This window comes from Mya arenaria, chromosome 4 (genome assembly GCF_026914265.1).
Source record: "Mya arenaria isolate MELC-2E11 chromosome 4, ASM2691426v1".
Taxonomy (NCBI): domain Eukaryota; kingdom Metazoa; phylum Mollusca; class Bivalvia; order Myida; family Myidae; genus Mya; species Mya arenaria.
Genome location: NC_069125.1, coordinates 64,672,837 through 64,688,617, shown reverse-complemented (window position 1 = coordinate 64,688,617; position 15,781 = coordinate 64,672,837). Strand labels below are relative to the sequence as shown.

Here is a 15,781-nt window from a genome sequence, read left to right as displayed (position 1 = left end):
TAAATATATCATTGTATTAGAAGATCAGGCATGTTTAATGCTTTGATATAGCTGACTGCTTAATAGACTTTTTTGAAAAAATATGTTGATTATCGCTATAAGCTTCAAAGTGTTAATTTGTGCATTCAAACAGTTAATATATCATTGTTTTAGAAGAAAATGCATGTAAACATGCTTTGAAATAGGAAACCATTTTAGGCCGCTAGGCCGCCAGGCCGCTAACTTCACGCCGCTAGGCCGCTAGGCCGCTGAAGTGCTCGATCGACTTTTTTGAAAAAAGAATGAAAAACGCTTCAGAGGGATAATTTGTGCATAAATCAGTAAATATATCATTGTATTAGAAGATCAGGCATGTTTAATGCTTTGAAATAGCTGACTGCTTAATCGACTTTTTTGAAAAAATATGTTGATTATCGCTATAAGCTTCAAAGTGTTAATATGTGCATTCAAACAGTTAATATGTCATTGTTTTAGAAGAAAATGCATGTATACATGCTTTAAAATAGGAAACCATTTTAGGCCGCTAGGCCGCTAGGCCGCCAGGCCGCTAACTTCACGCCGCTAGGCCGCTAGGCTGCTGAAGTGCTCGATCGACTTTTTTGGAAAAAAAATTGAAAAACGCTTCAGAGTGATAATGCTTTGAATTAGCTGACTGCTTAATCGACGTTTTTGAAAAATAATGTTGATAATCGCTTCAATGTGTTAATGTGTGCATAAAAACAGTTAATATGTCATTGTTTTAGAAGAAAATGCATGAATACATTCTTTGAAATAGAATTCAATTTAGGCCGCTAGGCCGCTAGGCCGCTCATTTCACACCGCTAGGCCGCTAGGTCGCTGAAGTGCTTGATCGACTTTTTGAAAAAAAAGTCGAAAAACGCTTCAGAGTGATAATTTGTGCATGAAACAGTTAATTTAAAATTGTTTTAGAATAAAAGGTAAAGAAAAATGTTCTGAATAGAAAACAATTTAAGGCCGCTATGTAACTATTTGAATAAAAAACTTTGATTACTCATTGTTTATCTTGGGAACAAAAAAATGATTAGGCCGCTATGCCGCCAACTTCACGCCGCTAGGCCGCCAGGCCGCAAACTTCACACCGCTATGCCGCTAGGCCGCCAGGCCGCTAACTTCACGCCGCCAGGCCGCTAACTTCACGCCGCTAGGCCGCCAACTTCACGCCGCCAGGCCGCCAGGCCGCTAACTTCACGCCGCTAGGCCGCTAGGCCGCCAACTTCACGCCGCTAGGCCGCCAGGCCGCCAGGCCGCTAACTTTACGCCGCTAGGCCGCTAACTTCACGTACGTCTTATGTGTACGTATTACAAATGTAATAAACTTTGTTCTGTTTTGTTTTCTAATGAACTCTTTAACTTCAATTACAACCCACTTCCATGGTCATGACGTTTTCTAATAAAATCACAGATCCCGATTAAGCAAATATATAACTTGATGTTGATGAGCGTAATTTTTGAGTGAATGGGTTGATATAAGAAACATGTTTAGCAATTTCTGCATTGATATAAGAAACATGTTTAGCACATTCTGCATCAGATGAGCGTGAGTAACTGAACAAACGTTATTCTGGAAAAAAAATAGGAATATTACTTGTTTCTGTGGCCTCAATTAGATTCAACATTTAATTTACGCAGAAAAAATTAAGATAAATTCCAAATTATCACATTATATCAAGCATTATTCCAAAGACATAAAAGAGGCCGTAAAGGTTTGTAAAAGCGAATGTACATACTTTTTTTTATCAGAACTGACAGTAATCGGTGAAATTGAAATAACCAAGACATGGGATGTAAATGTATTCGAAAAAATACGTTCGTAAAACCATCTGTAAATAATTATGTTAGTTGCAATTACACTGTTTATTTAGAAGCAAAAAAATGTAGCAACATAATTTCCTAAGTCTTTAATGAAATTAAGTAAGGTTTAAAAATGTTTTCATTTTCTGCAGATTAGAACGTTCAATCATTAAATAAACTACTTCTACTTTGAGATGTTTTAAAATTGGTAGTGAAGATTTGAGAGGAAATGCCTGTTATTAACCTAGTTTTCTCTAGTTGGAAAATAGAGCTGATGCCTTTACAACATTTATTAGGCGAACATTACCACAGAAAAATATTTCAATATTTAACTTATCCGATTCACAATATAACTTGGGTAAAACTGTATATTAAATACATTGAACTGTAGACGATTAAATGGCACAACGAGTTGTGTTGCTTTTAGACATAGTAATCAAAACAATAGTAACTTATAGACGTAGAAATTAATACAATAGTTTATTATTTCTGGTCTTAACCTGACATAGTCATTCTAGCGAATAGAATATCGCTACAGCGGGGCGTAGACAATGTTGCATCAACAAATACTGCCAATGAACATTCTAAATCAACCCGTTACTGTTCTGTATGTTAATACTTTCGAAAATATCGTTTGCACAGATAACATACACATGAAATAACCTTAGCAAAACAATGATTAAAAAATCCATCACACATACAAACAACACACACACACAACATATGCAATGGTATGGCAACATTATATTGTTGAGAATCTACGTTTGGTTATCACGCAATACTATAATACCACGACACAGCCGATTATGCCATTTCGCGCACAAGGTTAAACTGTTTATATTTCATTATGCAAATGGCGAACGTTCATTAAGCATATTCTTTCTTGAAAATTTCGAAAAAAGAGAAGTTCGACAAAAAAGTTTATCTGTCATTCTGCCCATAAATCACGTAAATCTAACCAACCTTTAGACAACGCATTACGGAATTACCAATACACCAACACCATCCATTCAGCTCCCCAAATGTGTGTTTTATTCTCCCAGGAGGGACAAATGCAGAAAACATAGATTTCTAAAACAAGTCATATCCCATTATTGGGAATATAATAGATCCTAAGTAGGATCTCACTCGAGAGATAATTATGGTTCACTATCTGATAATTAATAGCTGTCTTATGGGCGGCATGTTTATTACACACCACGTCCATGCGATTCCCTGTCACGCAACATTGCCCTGGAAACAAACATGACGTCATTAGTCTGGAGTGCTTTCCCCTTACACTATCGTTAGGCCAAATAAAAAAAATAGGTCTGTTTCAGGTTACCCGACCGACCCTATTTTTTCCCGCCGACCCCAACCTATTTTTCCCTGAAAAAATGTGATTTGGGTACGAAAAGCATTTGTTACGAAATGTATGTACGTAAAGTTGACAATATTAGAGTTGGATTTCTGAATGTATTTAACGTACTTCACATTAGAGTTCCGACACCTTAAAATAATTAATTTTTCGCTCTCCGAATTCATAGAAAATAACCATTTTTACATTTTATCTACATGTATGGTTAACCTGCCTTTTTTCTTCATGTCTGCATTTTACCACTTATTAATGTATCTGTAGTTATCAATGGTTATTACGCCTATAAGTGTAACTCCTTCATCAAGTTAATTAAAATCCCATTCAACACCATTTTATACATGTATTGAAATGAATAAACCCCTTTCATCGGCTTCAGATCAAACAGTCACATTGTGTGACGTCACATAACTCTCAGTTATACCCACGAGGATCTCATGGAGAGAATGGATATTGCTATGCAGGATTTATGTTTCTGAGTGGTGTTTTCGATTGTAACTTAAGTATTGCATTTCTAACTTTAATTCATCACATTAAATAGTTACCTGTAGCATTGAATGTGTTGACTTTTATTATTCTATTGATGTCACAATGAGTATTACTGTACGATTATTGCTTCATAAAGTCTATATTAAAAGTGTGGTACAAGTTTCAAAGTTTATTGGCGGATCGTTTTACAAACATGTCATGTCTGTGTTTTCTTAATCTCTTGATTGCCCTTGTTGTTTCTTTAATCCTCCATTAAATATATCACACATCCTTTTCAACAGGCAATAAATCGTTAAGGATGGGTAGTAACTAACATATCACAGTGATGTATACGAAACCTTAGGTAATCTAGCCATTGTAACGATAAAGATCAATAATTTTTGTCTGTGAGACTTAGTAACTGTAAACGTTACAATCGATGTCCTTTGGGTGTCCGAAAATTAGGTACCTAAAATAAATTATTTTTGAAAATAATAATGGATGTCCGGATTTTTAGATTGTCCGAACTCTAAGGTGAATTACGGGTAGTTTGTGCTTGTGTGGCAGGTATATTTCAATTCTTGAACTATATCTTCTTGTCAGATACAAATGTGTCAGATACTGACTTTCGGATTGATATGTCAGACTTAAGTGTGCAATTTTGGCAATAAAACCAGCATGTTACTTGTTCTTCAAACCTGAACCCCCAGGTCCTCTTGACAGCATTGAATTTTCCTTGGCTGATGGCTAATATGGTAAATTTGCTGTCCCACTTTTCATGTAATTATGTTACAGAAAGGTTAGTATTCTACAGAGTGTGATTGAAAGCAAAAGGGTGCATAAAGAAAAGTAAAACCGTTCCTAAAAAGTCTTAAATAATAGCAAGGTGTACCATAACTTAGTTGAAATCCAACCATCGTTGTCAAAGTATTTAACAAGACAAATAAAGAATGTTTCCTTTGAAGCATGGAACATGTTTAAAAACTACTGATACACCTGGAAATTGATGACTTTTATTTTTGTTACTTTCTGAGTCAACAGTTACTGAAATCAATATATAAAAAAAAATATAAAAAAAAATAAAAAAATATTCCGACCTACCTACCCTATTTTTTTTGGCAGCGTTACCTGAAACGCACCTATTTTTTATTTGGCCTTATCGTACTGTATGGCGTAAAACCTAGGTTAGTTTTACTGTATGTTTCATATAGTCACTAACCTGGCTTTAAACTTTAAAACAGTCCCAATTGAAAAAAAACAAGTTACCGGGGCTGTAGAAAAACCAAGACACAACAATTAATCACAAGAAAACATAAGGGAGATCAATGCAGTGTCTCACAAAATTGAGTAGAAATACATGACCCTGAGGTCAAGACGGAATAAGGCTCCAAACAACCAATTAACACAGTGCCACAGGCAATCATTTTTCCAATTTTTACAATACAGTGTCAAATCATATTAAGTTTTATGCAAAAAGACCGCCCGTTTCTTCTCTTTCATTCAACTTCAATAAAATATCGAAACTTTAACACGTGCACTTTTTTCCTATTTTAACATCCGGATCCGGTCGACGGGGCCAGATAGCTTTGGTATTGAGCCGTATGGAATAACAGTAAGCAGGGTACCAGACAAGACGTCAGAGGGTCATTAGTCATGCTCAATGCTCGATTCTATCAGCACTCTTCATTAATAAAACTATACAGGTTAAAACGTATAAAGCCTGAACGAATGGTACGAAATGTTCACCGTGGGTTGAAAGTCTAAAAACCTGGCATTATGCAAAGCGACTGGAGAAGAAAGGACCATTCAGGACTACACATATGCATCTTACACCACACAGTAGTTTTGCTCATTGATAAATGTTGAATTCAGAACGGTTCATTATTTTTAGTGTTATATCATCGATAAAACAAATCAGAGCAAATGGCAGAATGAGAACGGGTTGATCGGCCTTACCTTGTTATCCTTTTCACTTAGCACTTCTTGTGACGATTTAGTTCCGTGAACGTGCTTATCGTAAGCCATTGGATGTATATGGTCGCGATGCTATCTTCCAAGGGACGCGATGGGTACTTTACGACGAACATACCACTATCAACAACACCGATACTCTCATTACTATCAGATTTATTAAGGATATAAGTAGCAATCTGCTACGTTCTAAATGTGGTTTAGGAAAGAACGTTCTACAATAACGCCAGAAATATGATAACAGTTGACCACTGAATATTACCATTTCTCTGTCAATGAGTGTAGTAAAAATTAATTAAGATATTTACGATAGGCTTATGAATGCTTAATAATTCTTAGGCTGTTTTACACGTGCTCAAATTTAATATCACTACTTAATCTTCCTCGCAATTATATCCCCTTACACGTATTGGAAATGTCTTCTGTCACAACAGGGTGGGAATTCACGTGACTTGAAAGGGGTCCTCATATTGGTCACCACGGGTCATAACCGATGTAAACAAACAAGTGGCATCGTTCAAAATTCCATCGTTTGAGTTGAAATTTTGGCCAGTGATTGCATCATAAAAATACAAGAGCCGTCGTAAGACAGCTCGACTACGCCGCTTTGACTTAGAATACAATAACGATGTAATAATACCAAGTTTGGTCCCTTTATGTCAAACCTAACTAAAATTATTTGATACATAAGGTGACTTTGATGCTGCCCTCCTACCAGCCCGCCCAAACAATGACGCAAGTCATTCAAATAACTTGATTTCCCATTATGAAAATGTGGTTAAGAATATACAAATATGCCTTTCAAAGGAAATTAAAAAAAAAATAAAAAAAAAAAATAAAAAAAAATAAATAAAAAAAATTTTCAAGGGCCATAACTTATATTCAGGCTTAAAACGGAGTTATGTTTCTTGTTGTAAGATGGTCGTTAATAATTTTAAATTTTATTAAGTGCATTTAATGAACGGTATAGAAGTTTTTTTTATTAAAATCCCAACTTGCCCTTAACTTTTACTTGCCTAAAACCTAAGTCAATCAGGGGCCATAACTTGTATTAAGGACATGGAGTTATGTAACCTCATTGGGTGATGGTCCTGAACAATTGTGTGAAGTATTAAGTCAATTGAATGAAGGGTATAGAAGTTATTAAACAATATCCCAACCTGCCCTAAAACTTTAACCTAAGTTCCATAGTCAATCAGGGGCCATTATTTGTATAAAAGATAATATGGAGTTATCTAACCTCATTATGTGATGGCTCTGAACATCTGTGTAAAGTATTAAGTCAATTGAATGAATGGTATTGGAGTTTTAAGTGAAAACCCCAACTTGCCCTAAAACTTTAACCTGCCCTAAAACTTTAACCTAAGTCAATCAGGGGCCATAACTTGTATTTAGGATAATATGGAGTTATGAAACCTCATTGTGCTTGCCCTAAAACTTTAACCGGACGCCGACGCCGACGCCGACGCCGGGGCGAGTAGTATAGCCCACCTATTCTTCGAATAGTCGAGCTAACAAGCAAATCTTAAACATTTCACGCGGGTAAAAGCAGAACATAGCAGTCTTTCTATAGGCTTAAAAATATATATTTTCTTTCAAAAAAGTAATTTAGAAATTAGCATCATTTACTTATTTGTTTACATCGGTTGTGACCCTTTGTGACCTTTGAAGTCACGTGTTTTCTCAACTGACACTCATTCCGTCAACAGTTCAACGAACAACGCCACCAAACATTACATTATTTAATGTCACCTCTTCAAATGTGTCATGTACCATAAGCTAAAGCTCACGGTTGCTGTAAATGTATAATGTTTTGTTTGACCAGACCCCCCATCACTTTAAGAAATATATTGCATCATTGAATTCATATTACACGCCGGTAATCATTGGAGCCATAACATTTTGTTATGTGTTGAAAATGCTCCAACGCGTCTTCCGTTATAGTGCCAATGAGTGGAATGTGGATGTAAACAGTGAGTATGGTTTCTTATTTTTCTTTTTTAGAGGTTTATACGAGTAAATTTTAAAAAATGGAGAATGTAGTTCTATATAGGAATGGCCATGAGTTGTTCTAAATGTAAAAGTTCTAAATAAAATTTAATATCTGATCGTCTAGAACTTGCATAACTTGCTAGACGTTAGTGTTGACAACGTAAAAATCTGGATTTTCGTAAGAATTGTTCTCGTACCTTAGGTTTAACGGAAGACACGTTTGAGCATTTTCAACACATTACAAAATGTTATGGCTCCAATGATTACCCGGCGTGTATTACATGGACATCGACTGTATTAGGAATTACTCAATGCTGTACTGAATCCCGGATTCTCAAAATAAGATTATTGCACAGGGTTCTGTCTATCTGGCAAAGTTTAAGTGAAGCTCTTGATGAACGAACCCTAGAAATAGACAGCGGCATCAAACAGTATAATTATAATACAATAATTCCCGAAGACTTTGGGAGTATGATTCTTCAGATGTAAAGCTATATTCAAAGTTTGGACATTACAGATTAATTTTGTCGGTGGCTGTTAGTGTTAGAAAAATCTTAAGCAAAACGATGCCAACGATGATGTGTTTGGGTTTTTTATCGTGTGTGTAAGGACAAGACGTGTGCAATTCTTATAATTATATACAACATATTGGTTTATGAGTAGTGTGATTACATCAATGCACGAAATCAATAGAAAATGTCTACTTGCCATTTGCCGTTCAATATAATAAAGTTAAACAGAAGGAAAATGTAAAGGAAATATACTATATTTGATTGTTGGAAATAAGGTATGCGGAAATCTGCAGATTGAACAAGTGCATCCAGTATCGTGTGGTATTCCTAGCTGTAAATTATTTTTAATGATAACATTCTTTGTGCTTCAAATATGTTCCGCACATGTCCTGTATTGCTTCCATTGAGAAAACATGGAGACAACGCATAATCTACAAATGCCTTTCGCAGCCTAAGCAAAGACAAAACATTCGTCAAAGTATCATACATGCTTCACATCCAGATATTTCAAGACAATATGCGCAGACTACGGCTCGAAACATGTTAGTTTCTTTTGTAAAATAACGGAAATTGTATCCCAAACACTCTGAGATGTCTTTTACGGCAAACGCGTCACAAATACAATGCAATATCGTTGACCAACTCGCTGTTTAATGTTTGAAATGACTTGGTTTCAAAAAAGTTTGCTAACATCTGTCTGGATTGAAAATATTGAGTCTACTTGATGTGAACTTGGGTTTTCTGGCATATGATAAAGTCAGAGCTTTCTTAATAGTAACTGGTTAATTATGGCTTCACATCAACAACTAAAACATGTATATACTCAACAATGGTATTCTACCTTAGGAGTCTCATCTGTTATCAACTTGTATAAGTGTATTAGAGTGAATTTTCCTCATTCAAACTACATTCAGACATTACCGTCTCATTTAACAAAACATATCATACTTATCATATCACAAAACCTTTTTGCAACTTGATCGATGGCAGAAGTTGCATCTTCATGAAAGAAAATGTCCAATTTGTTCAGATATTATAGGTGATGAATTTCGCTTTCTTTTTGTATGTGCTTTATTTGATAATGAAAGAAAAAGATACTTGAAGCGTTACTACAAAAACGCCAACATGATTAAGCTTGAAAGACTGTTCTGTACCAGCAACAAGTCTCAACTTTAAAATTTTAGTATTTTTCGCAAAATGATTATGAAACATTTCACTTGATGCTCTTAATAGTATAATTCTAACCCTTGGTGTTTTCCTATCGCCATTATGTATCATGATGTTAAATTATCGACTACCTGGCTTGTCCCTGTATTTTTTATTGTATTATAATTGTATATCTTGTTCTGTTCCTTTTATGGCTTGTGATTACTGTTAATAAGCTCACTATGCATATTTACAGTAACAATTTTACTGTTATTAATAACATTAGAAGTTACCTTACAGTAAATGATGCATTCAAGATTAGACTGTCAATATATTGACCATGTTAAGATTATCCAATCGCTTCCAATAATGGTATTAAATGGTTTACTACTAAACCATGGTCGAAATTTTCTGCTCAAGTACATGATGATAATAGTGCAATTCTAAGCCTTTTCATGTCTTAATCTATGCCTTTTTCGTTTTTATACTGTTAGTAAGTTGATTATACATACACACTGTTACAAATCTAAACGAGGGGAAGTATTTGAAGATTACTTTCATTCAATTTATGCATTCCAAAATACATCTTACTTAAAAAAATCGTCTTGTTAAGATTATAAGTAGCTTCCATGGCCGCTCGTGTAAGATAGGTTGATCCCAACCCGAGCGTAGCGTGTTCTGCGGAAACGAGTTATGCCGAGTTTTCACAGAGCACCCTGCGCAAGGGTTGGGATTATAAGTATCTTCCATGGCAGAGAGTGTAAGATGAGTTCATTCCGACCCGAGCGTAGGGTGTTTTGCGGAAACGAGGTTTACCGAGTTTCCGCAAAACACCCTGCGCGAGGGTCGGGATGAACCTATCTTACACTCTCGGCCATGGAAGATACTTATAATCTAGCATGGTTAAATTATTGGATCTACTTATCTGAGGTGGGAGAAAGATTCATTCCAACCCGAGCGTAGCGTGTTCTGCGGAAACGAGGTTTACCGAGTTTCCGCAAAACACCCTGCGCGAGGGTCGGGATGAACCTATCTTACACGAGCAGCGTTGGTAGATGCTTTTTCTCCCACCTCAGTTAAACAAATTTAAGTAAAAATGTATTTTTTGCTGGAACACTTTTGTGCTTATCGAAAATAATTGCGTATTGATATGCGATAATTCGTGGTGGTCATGGTTATGCGGCCAGTGATTCAGCTTATGTTTATTCAAATCGGTCTATAAATAGTTCTAAGGAGAGTGAAACATTATTTCTTGAAAGGTGCGTGAAAACTGTTTTATGGTGACATTTAAAGCGAGAAATTATTAATAAGTGTTCTAAATATTGCCACAAGACAAGGTTTCCATGATGCTACAGACGGCAGTCTTCAACAAAGGAGGTAATTACAATGTGATGACTATTAAAAAGGAGTTCCATACGGGTACTTGTTTTATCTTTGCCCGTGGGCAAGATAAGAATTTCTAACATAGTTAAATTGTTGGATCTACTTATCTCAGGTGGGAGAAAACCGAATCTTTTCCAATAATGCTACTTTATTGTTGTAAACCAAATGATACTTTTTTCATCTTTTTTAGCATTAAGTAAGTTATTGTTAGCCGTTTTCCACTGTTTATTTGTTGTCTATTCGATCTGCTTATGTACCCTGTATTGCATGAAGGACTTTGCATATGTTTTTTAATAAAGTTAAAGTTGAAGAAAATGGTTTATTTTACATTTATATTCTTATATGCCGGAAGTAGCTTTTAAAACATATTTACATACAAAATATCCATTGCTTATGACTGTATGATATTGTATTGTTTATATACCGTATATGTGTTCATCAGTTTGACTTGAAAACAAAAGGGATGTACTATAATAACTGTAAGCTGGAGCAGCTATCGCTTCCATGGAGAACTAGTTGTAAGCTGGAGCAGCCATCGCTTCCATGGAGAACTAGTTGTAAGCTGGAGCAGCTATCGCTTCCATGGAGAACTAGTTGTAAGCTGGAGCAGCTATCGCTTCCATGGAGAACTAGTTGTAAGCTGGAGCAGCTATCGCTTCCATGGAGAACTAGTTGTAAGCTGGAGCAGCTATCGCTTCCATGGAGAACTAGTTGTAAGCTGGAGCAGCTATCGCTTCCATGGAGAACTAGTTGTAAGCTGGAGCAGCTATCGCTTCCATGGAGAACTAGTTGTAAGCTGGAGCAGCTATCGCTTCCATGGAGAACTAGTTGCACTTATTTGCTTTATAATGCACTTAGAGTACTTTGTTGATCAAAATAAGATATTCGGATCGGTCTCGATGTGTTCGTTTTATGTTATTTCTTGACTAGAAATTCAATTATTGTTCTAAGGTTTGTTACGCAGCGTAGCACGATAAGCATTTGATAGATATCATTATGTTTCAACTTTAAAGATAACACCTTTGAATGAACCTACTTAAAATGACTCTTCGACATTTTCAAGGTAATAAAATACAAAACTGCACCAATTAGAAAACTTATTAGTGCATTAATCGCGTTCTATTGTTGACTTTTTGTAGTTGTGTTATCATGTTTAAGGGATTGTTTTGCTAAAAGAGTAGGGGAAAACAAATGTTTGTAAATCACGTAAACAGCAACAAATATAACTAAAATGTTACAAGTAAGTTTAAATATTTCGCAATCGCCATTTTTTCATGATACAGTCAAGATAACACAAAGCCAAAGCAGTCAATAGTCAGTATGGTTTTGTAAATTACTTAATAATATAGTACACAATTCACTTCGTGGCTCCATTATGCCCCTTAATACACGTCATCAACACCTCATCAATACGTCATTAATACGTCATCATCACACCTTCATTTTTCAGCCTTAAAGGTAAACATATACACACATATGTTTAAAACACATGGCAACAATGTATTGGTCAGTGTTTGATCTGTACAACTCCCAATGACGAGTTGAATCACGCAAGAGTACTTCATTATCTTCACATCTTTCGTCTATTTTCATCACAGCTTCGCATATTCAACGTTTTCTGAAGTATAACCTTCCCAGACGTTTACGGACTGAAAAATCGTATGACCTTGCGTCGGAGTAGCTTAATGAACGACCTTGGCAGTAGGGACTCCGTCATGTTCCGGTCGTACTGGAAATATTTCTCCGGCTTGGCGATCACGCGCATCAGCTCTGTCAGCAGTTTCCGGTCCTGAAAAGTTTTATGTGAAATGAGCTTAAGGAGAGCGGTAAAGCCACAGTTGTTTGATAGGAATGAAATGCTTTTGTGTCATATCACCTCAACTACATTTAGTGACATTTAACCTAAAATTATTTATTTTTTTTCGTCCAATTTATCATAGGCGTCACTCCTAACAACGATCTAGTATAAATAACTGTGAATTTTAAAAATGTCAGAAAATCTCGAAAGGCCTAAATAGACTGGAATATACTTTTTTGGTTAAATGTCACTACATGTAGTTCAGGTCATATGACACCAAAGCATGAGTTCATTCCTATCAGATGACTGTGGTAAGGTCAGTGTCACGTTTTTCTTCAATCATCAATATGTTTTATCTCATTGTTTAGATCAAATATTATAAGTTACGGGGTTAGTAGATGACCGGTATGGACGTATATATCCTTAACGTATATATCACGTCGACACCTGTTTACATGTTTAAATGTTTCAATTATTCATCGGAATCGGAAAATAGACGCCATTTTGGTACGATATAAATTTGATGACCCAATATGGAAACATATGGGATCACCGCGTGACCAGTCCTGGACCAATGGCGTTGCGTCATTCATGTTGGAGGCGTGATATAGCTTTATTTCATTTTTACGTTCTTTCCAGACGCTATAGATAAGTGATTATGATTCTTCAAGAACGCGTTCGGACTCTGCAAACACTGCATAATTAAAAATAAAGAAAGGGGCACCCACCTTTCCCTTAGCTAACAGTTTACTAACTTAAACATTGCACATGAAGAAACCTCACCTTTAGAACTGATTGGTGCTGGAACGACTCATACAGGCGACCGTCTTGTACAATGCTTTCTATCAAACGCTCATAGTCGTCTGAAACATAAAGCCATTGGATTTGAAATTGTAATGAAAACACTAACACGATGCTTACAGAGAATTAATAATGATTTTATACATTTTTTATGTTGCTTATATGACAAGTTAGTGAGTCTGAAATGTAATTCCATTCAAGTTGATTGTAGTCACTATATTTCCCGATAAAACGAAGACTGTATACACAAACTTCAACATGTCTGCCAAGCTTCAACTTTAAAAGTAAAAGCTTTTAAAAAAAAATCAAGAACATGTCATGAGCTTTGTAATGAATGATTAATCATGTTCGTGTTTCCGTACATATAAATGTCAACGCGAATGCGAGCAATATTCCATACCTATTTTACACGGTAAGTACGAATAAATCATTTTTTCCGTAAAACTGCAGCACGTATTGCATTGTGCCTATAACCTCAATATATCTGCCTGTTTGAAACGAGGTATTCCAAGCACACACAATTGCCATTATTTTTTATTTCACACATACTTCTTCAAGAATCAGTTTTTATTAACAATACGGTGAAACAAGAGGACAACCATTGTAAGCCAAAATTTCACCATATGCATGTATAAGGATACAATGATCCAGACCTAACAGACACTCAACGAGTAACAGTTCTCCCATCTCAGATTATAAGTATCTTCCATGACCGAGATTGTAAGATAGATTCATCCCGACCCGAGCGTAGGGTGTTTTGTGGAAACGAGGTTTATCAAGATAATAATTTCTAGCAAGGTTAAATTTTTGGATCTACTCATCTGAGGTGGGAGAAAAGTAGATCCCAAAATTTAACCATGCTAGAAATTCTTATCTTGCCCACAGGCAAAGATAAAACAAGTACCCGTATGGAACTCCTTTTGAATGGTCATCACATTGTAATTACCTCCCTTATTGAAGATCGTCTGTAGCATCGTAGAAACCTTGTCTTGTGGCAATATTTAGAATGCTCATTAATTATTTCTCGCTTAAAATGTCACCATAAAAAAGTTTTCACGCACCTTTCAAGAAATAATGCTTTACTCTCCTCATAACTATTTAAAGAACGATTTGACTATTATCATAATCTGAATCACTGCGCGAATATCCATGACAAGCACGAATTATCACATAACCATACGCATTTATTTTCACTACGCCCAAAAGAGTTCTAGCAAAAAAAAATACACTTTTTACTTATTTTGTTTAACTGAGATGGGAGAAAAAGCATCTACCATAGTCGCTCGTGTAAGATAGGTTCATTCCAAACCTCGCGCAGGGTGTTCTGTGGAAACTCGGTAAACCTCGTTTCCACAAAACACCCTACGCTCGGGTTAGGATGAATCTATCGTATAATCTGGGCTATAGAAGATACTGATAATCTCTGTACTTAACATGAAACACAAATTCCAAATAATGCGATCAAGCAATTAAAACAATATAATTATATAGACTCCGCTTTCTGCTTTAGAAACAGAACAAGAAGAGTTTTTAATGTTCACATACAGTTGTAGGTGACAAATGGTATTGAGAATCCGCGGGCGGTGTTCTGTCCGTCAGAGGTGAACTGGACCCACAGACGCTTCGAGCGAGCCGTGAACGCGATGGGCCGCTGGTCCGTCTCACACGTCTCCCACGATACCGTACTGAATTCGTTCTCTGTGGAGAAAATACGAGTAGAGGATTTAGGGAAATACTGGAAGCCTTTATATAGCGATTTAGAAAACAACAATTATAACATAGAGTAGGAATCAGAGTCAGTATTTGTTTTCTGCCGGGGTACTTATCAGATACAGTGATGATTAAAATTAAAGTACTCTATTCAAAATTTCACATTGATGATACTCTGTAGTATCCTCAACTACTATCTAAAATGCATAAAATATAAAGGGCGGTTACTGGACTTCCTCATGACGAGTTTATCCCCGCACTTGTCGGCCTTAGGCAGGGAAACCTGTGGTATAATGACAAGGATGCGACGGTCCTTGGCGGGCCGAATTTTCCATACGCACGTCACGTTGGTAGGGTAGTCACCGGGGTAGTTTGGCGACTCTATGACACCCTCGAATCCGTCCTTGCTGAACACCGCCCCACACTCGTGACCTGAAAATAACGATTTTGGTATGTGGAAAATTGAACCGCCTAATAAAGTGAAAATGCTTGGAAACAATTGTTATTTAGTTATCACCATGACAAGAAGACAGGTCATCTAAAATCTCAAATTACGTTAAACAGCCACATTGCTCATTACAAAATCATGGTTAAAGGAATAGTAATCTTTGTAATCGTTTATTTTATGTTACAACCAATTATAAAAATCACATATAATTTACTTTTGCACTGGGCGACATCCGTCGCCGCGTCTGTGTCAGTGGTGGTGCGGCCTGGACACCGGATGCAATAGTTTTGACCGCTGTTCGGCTGATAGAAGCCCCGCTCACATGACACACACGAGTCCCTCGATGACCGAAAGTAGTGACCAGGGCGACATATTTCTGGTCATAT

The 15,781-nt window shown here is 36.3% G+C and overlaps 1 protein-coding gene across 2 annotated transcripts in view; it reads right to left on the bottom strand.

Annotated features, from left to right (window-relative positions):
- Positions 1-11,889: 11,889 nt before the first annotated feature.
- The window catches only part of LOC128232405 (signal peptide, CUB and EGF-like domain-containing protein 1), a 42,826-nt gene continuing 38,934 nt past the window's right edge, over positions 11,890-15,781 (bottom strand). For both annotated transcript variants that reach the window (XM_052945929.1, XM_052945930.1), the window contains 5 exons: positions 15,610-15,771; positions 15,176-15,379; positions 14,783-14,935; positions 13,220-13,299; positions 11,890-12,427 (listed from right to left, as the gene is read on the bottom strand). In XM_052945929.1, coding sequence (XP_052801889.1) covers positions 12,281-12,427; positions 13,220-13,299; positions 14,783-14,935; positions 15,176-15,379; positions 15,610-15,771 — 746 coding nt within the window. In that variant the 3' untranslated portion in view covers positions 11,890-12,280. The remainder of the gene's footprint in view (positions 12,428-13,219; positions 13,300-14,782; positions 14,936-15,175; positions 15,380-15,609; positions 15,772-15,781) is intronic.